The sequence below is a fragment of the Syngnathus leptorhynchus genome, chromosome 5 (assembly GCF_054491065.1).
Source record: "Syngnathus leptorhynchus isolate UIUO chromosome 5, UIUO_Slep, whole genome shotgun sequence".
Classification (NCBI taxonomy): domain Eukaryota; kingdom Metazoa; phylum Chordata; class Actinopteri; order Syngnathiformes; family Syngnathidae; genus Syngnathus; species Syngnathus leptorhynchus.
Window position 1 is genome coordinate 11,180,640 of NC_141199.1, and position 11,892 is coordinate 11,192,531.

At 40.6% G+C, this 11,892-nt stretch overlaps 1 protein-coding gene across 2 annotated transcripts; it reads right to left on the minus strand.

The window, feature by feature from the left end:
- Positions 1–3,121: 3,121 nt before the first annotated feature.
- On the minus strand, positions 3,122–11,541 carry mttp (microsomal triglyceride transfer protein). Of its 2 annotated transcripts, none has more exons than XM_085912908.1 (18): positions 11,460–11,541; positions 10,161–10,348; positions 9,949–10,092; positions 8,991–9,098; positions 8,797–8,913; positions 8,573–8,712; positions 8,356–8,506; positions 8,090–8,247; positions 7,806–7,974; positions 7,622–7,729; positions 7,289–7,501; positions 6,850–7,061; positions 6,665–6,762; positions 6,354–6,475; positions 6,045–6,272; positions 5,774–5,898; positions 4,041–4,211; positions 3,122–3,959 (listed from the first exon to the last, which is right to left on the minus strand). In XM_085912908.1, the coding sequence occupies exons 3-18, from the start codon at positions 10,009–10,011 to the stop codon at positions 3,815–3,817; spliced, it is 2,328 nt and encodes a 775-aa protein (XP_085769034.1). In that variant the 5' UTR covers positions 10,012–10,092; positions 10,161–10,348; positions 11,460–11,541; the 3' UTR covers positions 3,122–3,814. The 2 variants fall into 2 exon arrangements, with proteins under 2 accessions (XP_085769034.1, XP_085769033.1); XM_085912907.1 differs by lacking the exon at positions 11,460–11,541 and adding an exon at positions 10,976–11,132.
- Positions 11,542–11,892: the final 351 nt, after the last annotated feature.

An 11,892-nucleotide genomic window follows, 5' to 3' on the forward strand; every position in this document is an offset into this window, starting at 1 on the left:
TCCAAGTGAACGCTTGGTGCTACCTCAATTATATGGCGGTCAAAAATAGATGGAAATTTGGCATCATTCGTCAGCTGTAAACATGATCTTGAACCGATAGCGTATGCAAGTATGGTTACTAAACTAAAGCTTTCTTACTTTTCATTTGTAGACATCTCCGTGAAGAAATCCGCCTTCATTCAAGCCCAGTCAACACCTGTTCTTCAAGACATCCTTCAAGTCATTACAAGTTCAGTCGCTTTGCATGGCAGCGCTTTGCAAGGTATAAACAGTGACTCGTAATATGCGTTGCTTTACCAACCGAGCAAAAAAGTCAATTGGTCACCAGACATCAAGAAAGAGTAAATCATAAATCGTATTAAGGACAGGGACCATTTGTCGAGAGTGAAGTCAGCTCAATGTGGATTTATTATTATATATTTTTTTGCATTGTGTCACAAGAATGTGGTGTTGACAATAGGCAATAATTTACAAGTTGAAATCTCATGTTCTACTTGAAGTACATGCATCCTCTGTATCGTGACTGCCGCAGTGTTGTTTACACCTGCTACTGTAGCACTGGAATGAAATGGATGGAATGAGTCAGCTGTGTTTTATTAGGGAAGAAAGCTTGCACCTTAAATGACACAAGGAGAACAAAGCACACCAAGTGTGCCCAAGCGGAGCCGGGACTCCTGTTTGATTTTTAGGGGATGACTTCCTCTATTTGTGTTTATTTATTTTTACACTTTTGGGTGTAATGAGGTTGGAGTCAGTGTGTCTGCTGCATGCATGTGTGTGTGTGTGTGTGTGTGTGTGTGTGTGTGTGTGTGTGTGTGTGTGTGTGTGTGTGTGTGTGCTCCACATGCAGGGGGTATAAGCATTCTGCAAGCATACAAAGGAGAGTCATGTTACTTCACTGTGAACAGGAGCCAGCTAACACAACATGCTAATGTTCTCCTGAGAATTGAGTAGGAAACTGTCAAAAATGACTTGACGTGAATATTAACCAGCAATTGAGTATCAGTGAGCTGGAGCCTATTTCAGCTGCCATTTTTAAAAAAGAATTTAACTAGAAAAACTCTTCAAATTCACAGACAAATCTAAAAAATACTCAATAGTCAATTATCTGGCCTGGCACTTGGCGGGGCCCATGCATAATTCAGAGGGAGCCATTGCCCCCCCCCCCTCCTAGCTCCGCCAGTGCCTACAAAGAATGCGTTCAACATGCATGTTTACAATGAATGACCTTTTTGTAATCCTACAACATTCTAGTGAGAACAGGCCTGTTAGTGTGCTCTTATACCAAACACTATTCTCACTAAACAATCCTTAACACCCCTCAAATGTTTGTTAGGGTTGTTGCATTGAATGACCACATTTAGGATGAATTCGATCACAAACACTGTGGGAATCCATTTTGACTATGCATTGAGCCATTACAAATGATGAAAACCACCCCGTCCAGACTGTTGTTTTAGCAGGTTACCAAGCTACTCTATTAAAGGTAATTGAATCTGCTGGTCAGTCTATTTGCCTTCTTTGTGTAAAACACACACATTTATTTAAATTGCCCTTTGTACGAGTGTGTAATTTGGACGGATGTTTGATAGCGCAGAATGGCTAATTTCTGCTTTTTCGCAACTTGACTGGATGAATTTTGAAGTGCACTGTTGCACATAACGTCTATTTTTGAATCCATCTGTCTTTGTGGTATCTCTAATTCGGGACTAGTGCAAATTGTATTGATAACTATACAGCATTTATAAAAACCCTTTTAAAGATATACTATGTGGAAGAAAATGATTGCATATCCCTCATATCTTGCTCTGTATGCTTTTAATGCCAAGTTGTGCAAAAGAGGCTTCAATGTTTCTTATTTGATTATTTATTGTCAAACACTAAATATACGTATATCATTTAGATTCTGATAAGAATGCTTCTAAATGGAAACTATTGTATTTATGATATGAATATAAAGGCCATCATACCTACATGCGCACTTTTTGTCTGTTGTATAATTTGTATGAATGAATATGATTGTACTTAATGCACTTGGATTATATCTGTTCAACATTCAAATGCTTGCAGAGGTTGCAGGCACATTTTTGGATTATTTTCCTCGAAAATGGCAGAGTAACATGAATAAAACATTCTCAAGTTGAACAGTTGATTGTAAGAATGAATATTATGTACACAAAAATGAAGTCTATGTGGATGCTTGACGTAACATCATAAGACTGGTGTTCCGTTGCGTAGCATGCAAACTACAGTGTCTCAGAGAGCCTACATTTTGCGAGCCTTCCACCAATTTCTTCATCAGAGATGCAAAATGTCAACACAAATGGCTTATTCCCTCAATTGCATTTGTTACATATGCTGTAGTAACTGTTCAAGTAAATTTATTTATTTATAAATGAATGAACATCAAAACATTCTACACATTGTCCCTTTAATATTAAATAAATTTTGATGATATTCTTAATTTTAATAATTTGGGAAAACAAGGAAAAAAGTGTAAGCAAAAGCATCAAAAATATATAATGGAGGAAATGTGTCGTAATTTACATACATACTGGTACTATTTATTTCCTTTTCAAAATACCAACAGAATAGCAAATACTAAGTTTGTAATATATGCATGTCCTTGGTTCCTCATCTGTGTTTACGTGACTGAATGTTTGAAAGTATAGAAAAAAAAATTCATATTGAGTGTTAAATGCAATCATACAGATTTATGGCAGTGGCAAAAGAGCACATGTGCTGTTTTGCCAGCATGCAAATTTAGCTTTGTGGTGACACTGAAACATCACCCGAGCGAGGCTTAAGTTTAACCTGAGCGTTTGCGGCTGTGTTTACTTGGTGGCCATGGCAGCAACGAGACTGGCAGACACTGCTTTGCCCCCAGCTGCTCTCTGTGCTTTCGAAAGAATCTGCAACAAGGCCCAGCTGTTGGTTTTGGATGCCAACTGAAACTCTAATGTTAGTTAGAATGCATAAAAAATATTTCCTCACCTGGACAAACTTATGTGTCATGACCTTTTTTTTTTTTTTTTTAAATGTACTACCAAGAAAATAAAGAAGGGGAGGGAGGTTCTATGAGTCTCCTGAAGATGTAAAAACAGTATGGAGGTACTGTACGTAAGAACATAGAGTGTTTTTATTTTGATTATTTTTTTTCCAAATCTAAATATGCAGTATGTCAACAGAAATGGAGTTGCCAGTGTATGCTTTTACCCATCCGATCCGAAAGTGATCTCCAAAGAAGCCGATAAGGTCATTTTAGCTTAAAAGAAAAAATTACAAAACAATTATACAAAGACATTTAAACATTTTCAAGATTTTTTTTTTAACCCCAGATCTTCCATGTATCGTGTAAAACACCTTAATGGTGAATAATGCGATATTACGGTGAATGTGTCCGTGCTATATTTAAATGGGAAAGGGTGACACAAGTTACACCTTCTTAGTAAAGACATTTACCAAAATAAGATTTTTGAGGCAATTGATCTAAAAATTACATTTGCAACCCCTTTTTATACTGTATTGTTACGTGCCCAACATAAATATATTTTCAAATAAAGCCCATAACATGACAACACAAGAAGTTCCAAACAAAACATCAGATTACTTAAATACTCACTCACAGGAATGTAAACATTGCATACGAAAAAAAACACATTCACCACGTTTGTCTCTTTAGGTGTTTGGTGGCATGATGCTGAGGTGTGATGCGACATATCTTTGATGAAATGCACCCAAGCCTCACAGAGGAGAAATATAAAATGCCCCAAACATGCGAGTTTTCTCCTGGGAGTTACTGCTTTCTCCTCTACTAGCTGGAGTTAAAAACCTTCTTGCACATGTTTGAGTTTTCCTGGTGGAGCGGGAATTCGGAGCCGGCGATAAGCAGCTTCTTGCTCTTTTGTGACACTACGCTTTTCCCCGATGACAGGCTCTCGTATTTCTTTACGTGCTCGCTGAAAAGTAGTAAGGATTGGGACGTTAGATCTCTTTTCCGAGGGGGTTATAGAGTTTGTTAATTGGGGATTGTCTGGTACCTGACAGGAAAGGTGCTTTTGTCCATCTGCATGCACACCAGGAAAGGATACTCAGAGAACTGGACAGTTGTGATGAAATCGAGGGAGGCCTCCGTTTCAAAGCTGACCTCCAAACCGGCACTCATGAAGTCCATGTCTACTGTAACATTACCAGAGACCACTAAGGCTCCCCTGCAAAGCACCACAGAGGAAGGCTTAGTAAAAACTGATTCAAAAGGCTACCCGCAATTATTTAAAAACAAAACACGGTATTAATAATATTGCATTTGTGAAATATGAATTCATTTTGCCTCCTGGCACATGCTGCCAACCGAAAAAACCCACAAAATGGGTGTGACAGGACAGTAATATCCTGAACCCTTATGAGATATCATTTTCAGTTCACACCAAGTACAAGGCAAAATGGATGGATATAAAACGGTAGATTTTTATGGTGCACAAACACAACAAATAAATCTGAATACTATGTTTAGACTAGTTGAGGGCGCATAGAAAATATAATTGTTAAGACGTTTTTTTGACTCGACTTCTACTGAAAATTGCACTTTGATGTTTTGAGATTCATTTTTGGCTGCTATTTGAATAAATGCAATCTCAATTAGAAGTAACTATGGTGGACTCCAACAAATCCCACGAATCTTAGTCGCTGAGTTAAGGGGCACGAGCCGCTTGCACTGTCTTGACCGCTCAGTAGTTCAGGATTCATCTCTCTGGTGAATCCTTGTCTCGTTCAGTGTTTGATTTCATTGTAACGGTGAGTGGCACAGAGAAAACACACCACGATGAATGAACAAAATGGCTGACTGTGACGCGTGCACGTCTCCTCTTGCGTCATCCCTTCTATGCAACTTGACGTATACATGCAACAACACGCATAAGACCCCATTGAAAAATCCACCTGTCTGTAACTTTGGCTGCGAGTGTGTGGTTTGTTCTAAGTCTATAGATAGGCCGTCAGTCTATTATCAGGGTGTAAGAGGCAGTTATGTTGATCCATTCACCTGCCTCTGCCATTTGCGTGCACACGCAGGTTTAGTCTCCTTTTGCTTTTGAGAAGCTCGGCTCTTGAACGCAAAACTAGCACCTGAAGACAAACATCCCTCTAGTTCCACTGTTCTTTTTTTTTTTTTGAAGCATCCGCACTGACATACTGTACACGGTTTGATATTTTATACAGCCACTTAAAGTAAATGCATCATAAATAACTCTCAACTTATGCAACTAATGTCTTTAAAGTCAATGGGCACAGCACCTTTTAATTCAACAGTACCGAACCCCACCGAAGACATCCGATAGCTGCGCCCGCTGTCGTGTATTATGTTCAAAAATAGCGAGCCAGACAGGACTGACGTCACGTTTCATGCGAGCCCCTTAAATCCAGATAGGTGTGAAGCACAATACTGGATGGCTTCCAACATGTGGAGTGGAACAAGTGAATCAGACAACACTTATAGAGCGTTTAAAGTTCACATGACTCCAACATCAACACGCGTCTATTTCAGGTGCCGTGACATGGCTGGAACTTCTGAAACAACCATAAAGGTTCTTTTTCTAAGAATTGCCGTGGAGGTCTCCAGAGACGTTCCATCACACTTGTACATACGGTTGTTAACAAACATACCGCAGATGATGTAATATATACGAGGTTGGGAACTATTTACAGTATGTTATGGTCATGTAAAGGCATTAGTTTTGACTTTGGACTCTTTCATTGTGTGCTTTCTGGAATTTACCTGTTATTTACGCTGGTTTTGGACTCCCTGTACCACAAACTGATCTCCATGCCACCAGAGATGTCGATAGCTAACCCTCCTTGGAACTCTGCACTTGCCTTCAGACCTGACTGCAACTGAATGACCTGTGAATGAAGGAAGACAATAAGCAAAGTAGTAATTATGGCAATTGATGTGCCTATGTCCGTATTCTAGAATTCTAGAAACAAACAGCTCTTGGTCCGTAAAATAATTCGAACGTTGGACTTATACTGACCAATTCTTTGCATACCTCAGAATGATCCGTGAGCAGAATGAGACCTTTCACCACATTCATGGGTTCTCCAGTCATGGAGAACATTTTGGACATGAGGTCGCTATAACCCTTGAAGAAGGTGACAGGTCTTAGTTGGACATCAAACAGCAGAGCCGACATCCCGGCGAATGACTCCAAGTCTCCCTCGCCCTCATCTGGCGTGGCGGCGATAAGGGACTCCAAACCCTGCGCTTCAATTGCAACCTGGACCACAGCAGAGGTGAACCACTTTGATCGCCCAACCCAACGTTTTACTTTCAGCAAAGTTCTTCAAACTCTTCAAACCTGTAGTCCATGTAGCACTGCGCCTTTACTAGCACCATAAATATTCATGTTGCTTCTTCTCAGGATTCCCGAGCCAGAGTACAAAATGTCCAAACTGTATGTGGAGGTGACGTCAGCAGATTCTGTGGGAAGCCAAGCATCTCAGCCATTTTAGAAGTCATTTTACAGGAATGTAAAGAAAGACATTTAAGAAAGGTGGAACTTCCTCCATACATCCTTTCGGTTTCACTTCATGTTTGTAACCCAATACTTCCAATAATAGGATATTGTCATAAGAAAAGTTATGAATCCTTATAAAGTTGACCACTTACGTGCCATGAATCCCGAGAATGCAGATGATGACCCGACTTTTGAAAACCGGTCATAGTTATGTGAAATCATATCCTGCATAACTTCCCTCAAAACATTGCTGAAAAAAAAGTCATAATCGAACATACATTTGTTCCACATTATTTATCTGCTCTGAGCAACATTTCATCTTGATTGTGTTGCTCACCTGGCAGGCATGTGGAAGCGGAGGATGTCCTGGACCTTAGACAACATGTATTTGTTCATCTCGTGTGGCAGGTGTCCGATGGACAATAGGAGATTCTTGATCTCCATGTATGAAGGTTTACTACTGAGGATGACATCCGCAGCGGCAGCGCGCACGTTTTTCTCATAAACCCGTCGATTCTGGTGGTAAATTCTGTTCACCGTCTTTTTGATCTGAAATGTAAAAAAAAAAAATGAGGACATTTTTTCCCCAAATCAAAATGTAATTTCTTAGGGGAACATTGTGAGATAGGTGTTTAACATCAATATACTGTCAGCAACTATAAATATTTTGTTGTCAAATACTTGCACATACTTTTTGCTCTTTGTGAATAGTGGAGTCTTTTTTATTTTTATTTTATACAGACAGGTGTGGTTCTTAGTTCGAGCCGGTCATTCACCTCATCAGTTATGAGGCGGATGTCGTATCTCTGCAGGCTGGTAAGTGCGATGGTGCTGTAAGCGCCCACTTCTGACTCTGTGTATTTGGTGAAGATGGGAATGGCCTCAGGGAGCAGAGAGTTTTTCAGAGCCAGAAGGAACATCTGGACCTGGGACTCTTCCTGAGTGCTGTCTGGCCCCTCCAGAATCATCTTCTTGACCTCAACCACTGTCTGAGAATTTGAAGATCATCAGCTGAATGGAAGGACTAGTAAATCCCATCATAAACAGGTTCTGTACAGACTAAAAATCATACAACTGCTTTTGTTTCAAAACTTTTTCTTGCAGCTCACCAGTAAGTTACATCCTCCTTTCTGACACAGTTTGTGGACCAGGGCTCCCATAATAATCACCACGGACTCCTTGATATCAGGGCTGCCAATCTTTCCTTTAGAAATGTCCTGCGTGAGAACACCAGCTCATCAGTACAACAAAGTTTAGTTTCAAGTTTTTGTTTTGCCCCCCCCCCCCACTCACCAGCAGCGTCTGTAGCATCCTCTCATTAGGATGTGAGGCGAATCCACAGGCATAAAGGAACCTCTCCTGCAGAACCATACCTTTGGCATCTGTGAAGTTGAGGAATTCAAGCATGGCATCCAAAGATGCTGTCGTTTGGGAGGAAGTGACAGCATCCACCAACTGAGGACTACAATTAATAGTCCATGAGGAAAAAGAAACGGTTCAAGCGACTGAATAGTCAACCTCAAATATTCTGCTAAGAAAAGCGAAAGGAAAGTTTGAGGGGAATAACAGCTACGTACAGAGTAGTCTTGCTGGAACTCTTTAGTACTTTGAGGATATCGTCTTTACTTGACTTCCTGATGCTCTGAATAAGCGCCAGGAAGCTGCGAGGGGCCGTGGCCTTGGACAAAGTTCCCGGCTCCAGTTTCTTTTGTAGAACCTGCCACTGTTCAAAGAGCTGAGAAGGGCAAGACGACACGAGTTAATAAACCAATTGATATCTATCAGTTGAACAATTGTAGCAAAGTAGTAGTAGAGTGCGTGATCTAAAAATAGAATCACTGACTGATGGACAAGTCTTGCACTGAGCTTTGAGCTTCTCCGCTTTGATGCCAACAGCTGCTATCTTGGCATCGATGGACTTGACAACCGCGGCCGCATCTTTTCCAGCGGTCTCTAGGGGTCCGGCTTCTGTCCCCACTAGTGTGAAGCTTTGCCTGTGAAGCCAAAAGAGAATTTAATATCTTCATGCTTTAATGATGGATGATCCAAAAAGTCTTTACCTGGACACAACTTTGGCAGCCGAAGAGCGGTGGGCGTTGACAATCAGCCAGTGATTTTCTTCAGCCACGGCTGAGCGGATAAAACCATCCTCGAGGGTGAACACCGTGACAGAGCTAGATTTTCGGGTCACACCCATAACCTGAGGATGAGACATGGAGCGCAATAGCTGTGTTAACATTTCAGGAGAATAAATCCTAGGGCAGATGGTTGGCGCCTAACTAACCTGGCTGTGTGTGGTGAATCCAGTCTCTGCAGTTTTACATGACTCCAGCAACTTTGTTCTTGTTACTTGGTTGTTTTCCACCTTGTATATAACTGTGCACCTTCCAGACACATCATTCTATTTCCACACAATTACTCCTATTAATTTATTAAAATCAGATCTAATCAAACATCATGTTTGATAATAAACTTTACCTCAATAACTTTTCCTGTATTGAGCTGCAGTTGCAGTAAACTGGACACCCCTCGTTTGAGGTTTTTGATGAGGCCTGGCTCCGCCCAGTAGGAATAAAACGCTTTAACCTGCAGAACAGAACAGAAAGCAAGCAGAATTATTTGAATTGGAAAACTGAATGCCACAGTTCAACCTGCAGATGTAGCAACAGGGTGATCGGGCTACAGCTCATATTCACTTTCATGGCGGTGTCAGCATTCCTTTGACATCAGCAACTCACATTATTTGAAGTGTAGAGCTGAAGCCAAACATACTTGGGTATTCATATTTAGGAGTAATGTACAGAATAAAGTTCACCCCAACGGGTTTGTTAGGAAATCTCAAATTGCCTATCAGAATCGATATTTTGTTTGAATAAAAAAGAAAATCCCACAAATATATAAATATCAACTTTTAGAAAATTGTTCATGTGTGACAGAAAATTTGAAGTAAATCTTACTTTTCAAAGGGTTTGCACTCATTTATATTGCGCACTGTAATATATATCATATTAATATATTTTCTACTTAGGCTCCAAGTTCTCAACATGCAAAGCAAATGACATCATCTTACAGTGTCCCCTATAAGCATGTCATTTATTTGGCATTCACCACAACATCAGATAGGACCACCAGAAATAGATCAGCTTGTGTCTTTTGCTGTGTGTGTGTGTGTGTGTGTGTTCTTGGCCCCTTACATTTCCATAAATAACCTCCACGGGCAGAACGGCGCTCAGTTTATTTAGTCCCAACCGTAATCCACAACCCCAAAATTAAAGTGGTGATGAAACAAAGCTTGTGTCAGAAAAGGTAACGTCATCGGTATGCCGAAACACCCTTCATGAACAATGAACATAAAAATCAGCTTAAAAATCAGGATAGACAGTTTTTACGCACAAATGCTGTCTAAAAATATGTTCATGTAACGTTGTGATTTTACCTTTCCATTTCTCAGGTGCACAAAAAAAGGCTTTGTCAGGGCTGCCAATCTGGTTTTGCCCATTAGACCTTCAACGGTGGTTCCATGGAGGACATTCTTCTTCTCAGATCGATGGGACAACGGGTCCGCTCGCACGTTGGAGATCTAGCATACAGATATGGAATCAGGTGAAACGCATTGAGGTTTCATATGAAAAAGACAACCGGGACTACCTTCAGCTGGATCAATTGCTCATCCTTATTGCTTGGATCTCTCCACACCAGATTGACATCCACATCACTGGAGATCTTGTAACCGGCGCCGCCCACTTTTGACCCCTTGGCCCTATTCAACACTACCTCGGTGGTGTAGCTGAATTTGTACAGCTGGTTGTTATTCAGCTGGGGTCCGACAGCACCACCTGAAGAAACACAATCACCACATCTTACCAACGTACAATAAAGCAGCAGTAAATGAATAATCGTCCAATCAAAGAATACTTCAACTTTTCTCCCTGTGTCACAAAACTTCCTTCCAGGCCATCTCCTAAGTATGTAATGTTAAATAACAACTCAACAAAGCGCAATGCAACTTTCCTTTCCCAAATTTATTTCACTTTTCCACAACTTAAGTCATTGCTAAGCTGATTCAATCATTTAACCGGGTGTGTTCACCCTGATAGAAGATAACATTTACTTCTCTCCGCTATGAATGACAAGCTCTTTGTCAGATAGGAGTGTGGTAATGAGCGAGGATGAACTGACGTGTCACTATATGATTTCATCACCACGTACTGATTGATTTCAATAAATCAAAGCTCCAAATAATTGGAGAGTCTAGCGAGATCACCTAATCCAGGCTATTCTGATGTCATTAGAAAACTGAGACATGTTTTTTTTTTTTTTTTGATTCGCAGCAAGCATCTCGACTGAGATGACATTGAGAGTGACACACGGTCTAATAAAACAAATGACAGTTTGTAGAATGAAATATCAGCCTTTAGCAAATGAAAACAGAGCTGAGCAGAAATACAAAGCAAAGTACTCACCACTGGCATTTGGCGTTGCGACACAGAAAGCTGCGCAAAGCCAGAACACAGCAACAGTTAACATTGTGTGTTCTCTCTGCAGCCAAATGGATGAAAGTGACACACAAAAGTGTCTTGTGTGTGTGCGGGTTGCCACTACAGGGCCAAAAGGAGGCAAAGAAAGTCAAAGCTTGTCCTATTATGTTTTATCAGAGGGGAGGGCAGACTCCAAACTCCACGCTCAAGTACTAAGTATACCAGATAACGAGCAAATCATTAACCTGATGAGCACAGATTTGACAGGAACTTGTGCTATTGATTGGTGGAGCCAAGACCCCCTTTGCAGGTACCAGTGGTTGATGGTCTGGCCAGGTAATCATTTGTTCAATCAATGAAATGGCATTATCTGATTGATGGTCATCCACTTTATATTTGGAAAATAAATAAAGGAATTTTGTTCTCTTTACATGAAAACGAAAAAAAAAAAATGAATGAATCCATTTACCTAGTAGATGTGGGGACACGTCCTCATGTTGGGTTCCTTATTTCCTTCTCAGGGAACAATTGTGACTTTGTTGCTGCAAAATGGTAGGAGGTCTCTTCTGAGTGAAACCAGCCGCTGACTCGAATTACAGCTCTTTAGAAAGTTTAGCTGGCCGCCAGTTTTATGGCAAAGCTTCTTAAACGTTGCTTGGGAATTTAGCATAGGATTATATTCGTGCTTAAGTGTTGAAACAAGATACATAAACATAAAATCACGGGGGAGGTCATCAACATGCATTGATGGGTGCATGGGGAGTGAGGGCGCAATTCATCTTAATTACTTTGTATACGCTGAACGATAGTACTTGTAAACTGCTCACACATGATTCTCAATTCAATCCATCCGTTTTCTATAACACTTAGATAGTTCAGAGTCGTGCCTGTCCCAGATAACT

Excerpts from the sequence above, each read along its gene's own strand:
- mttp (XM_085912907.1), bottom strand. The coding sequence starts at position 11,039 with ATGTTAACTGTTGCTGTGTTCTGGCTTTGCGCAGCTTTCTGTGTCGCA. Across the intron at positions 10,093-10,160 it reads AGCAATTGATCCAGCTGAAG|ATCTCCAACGTGCGAGCGGA; the intron begins GTAGTCCCGGTT and ends TCTGTATGCTAG. Across the intron at positions 7,502-7,621 it reads AAGGAGGATGTAACTTACTG|ACAGTGGTTGAGGTCAAGAA; the intron begins GTGAGCTGCAAG and ends TCAAATTCTCAG.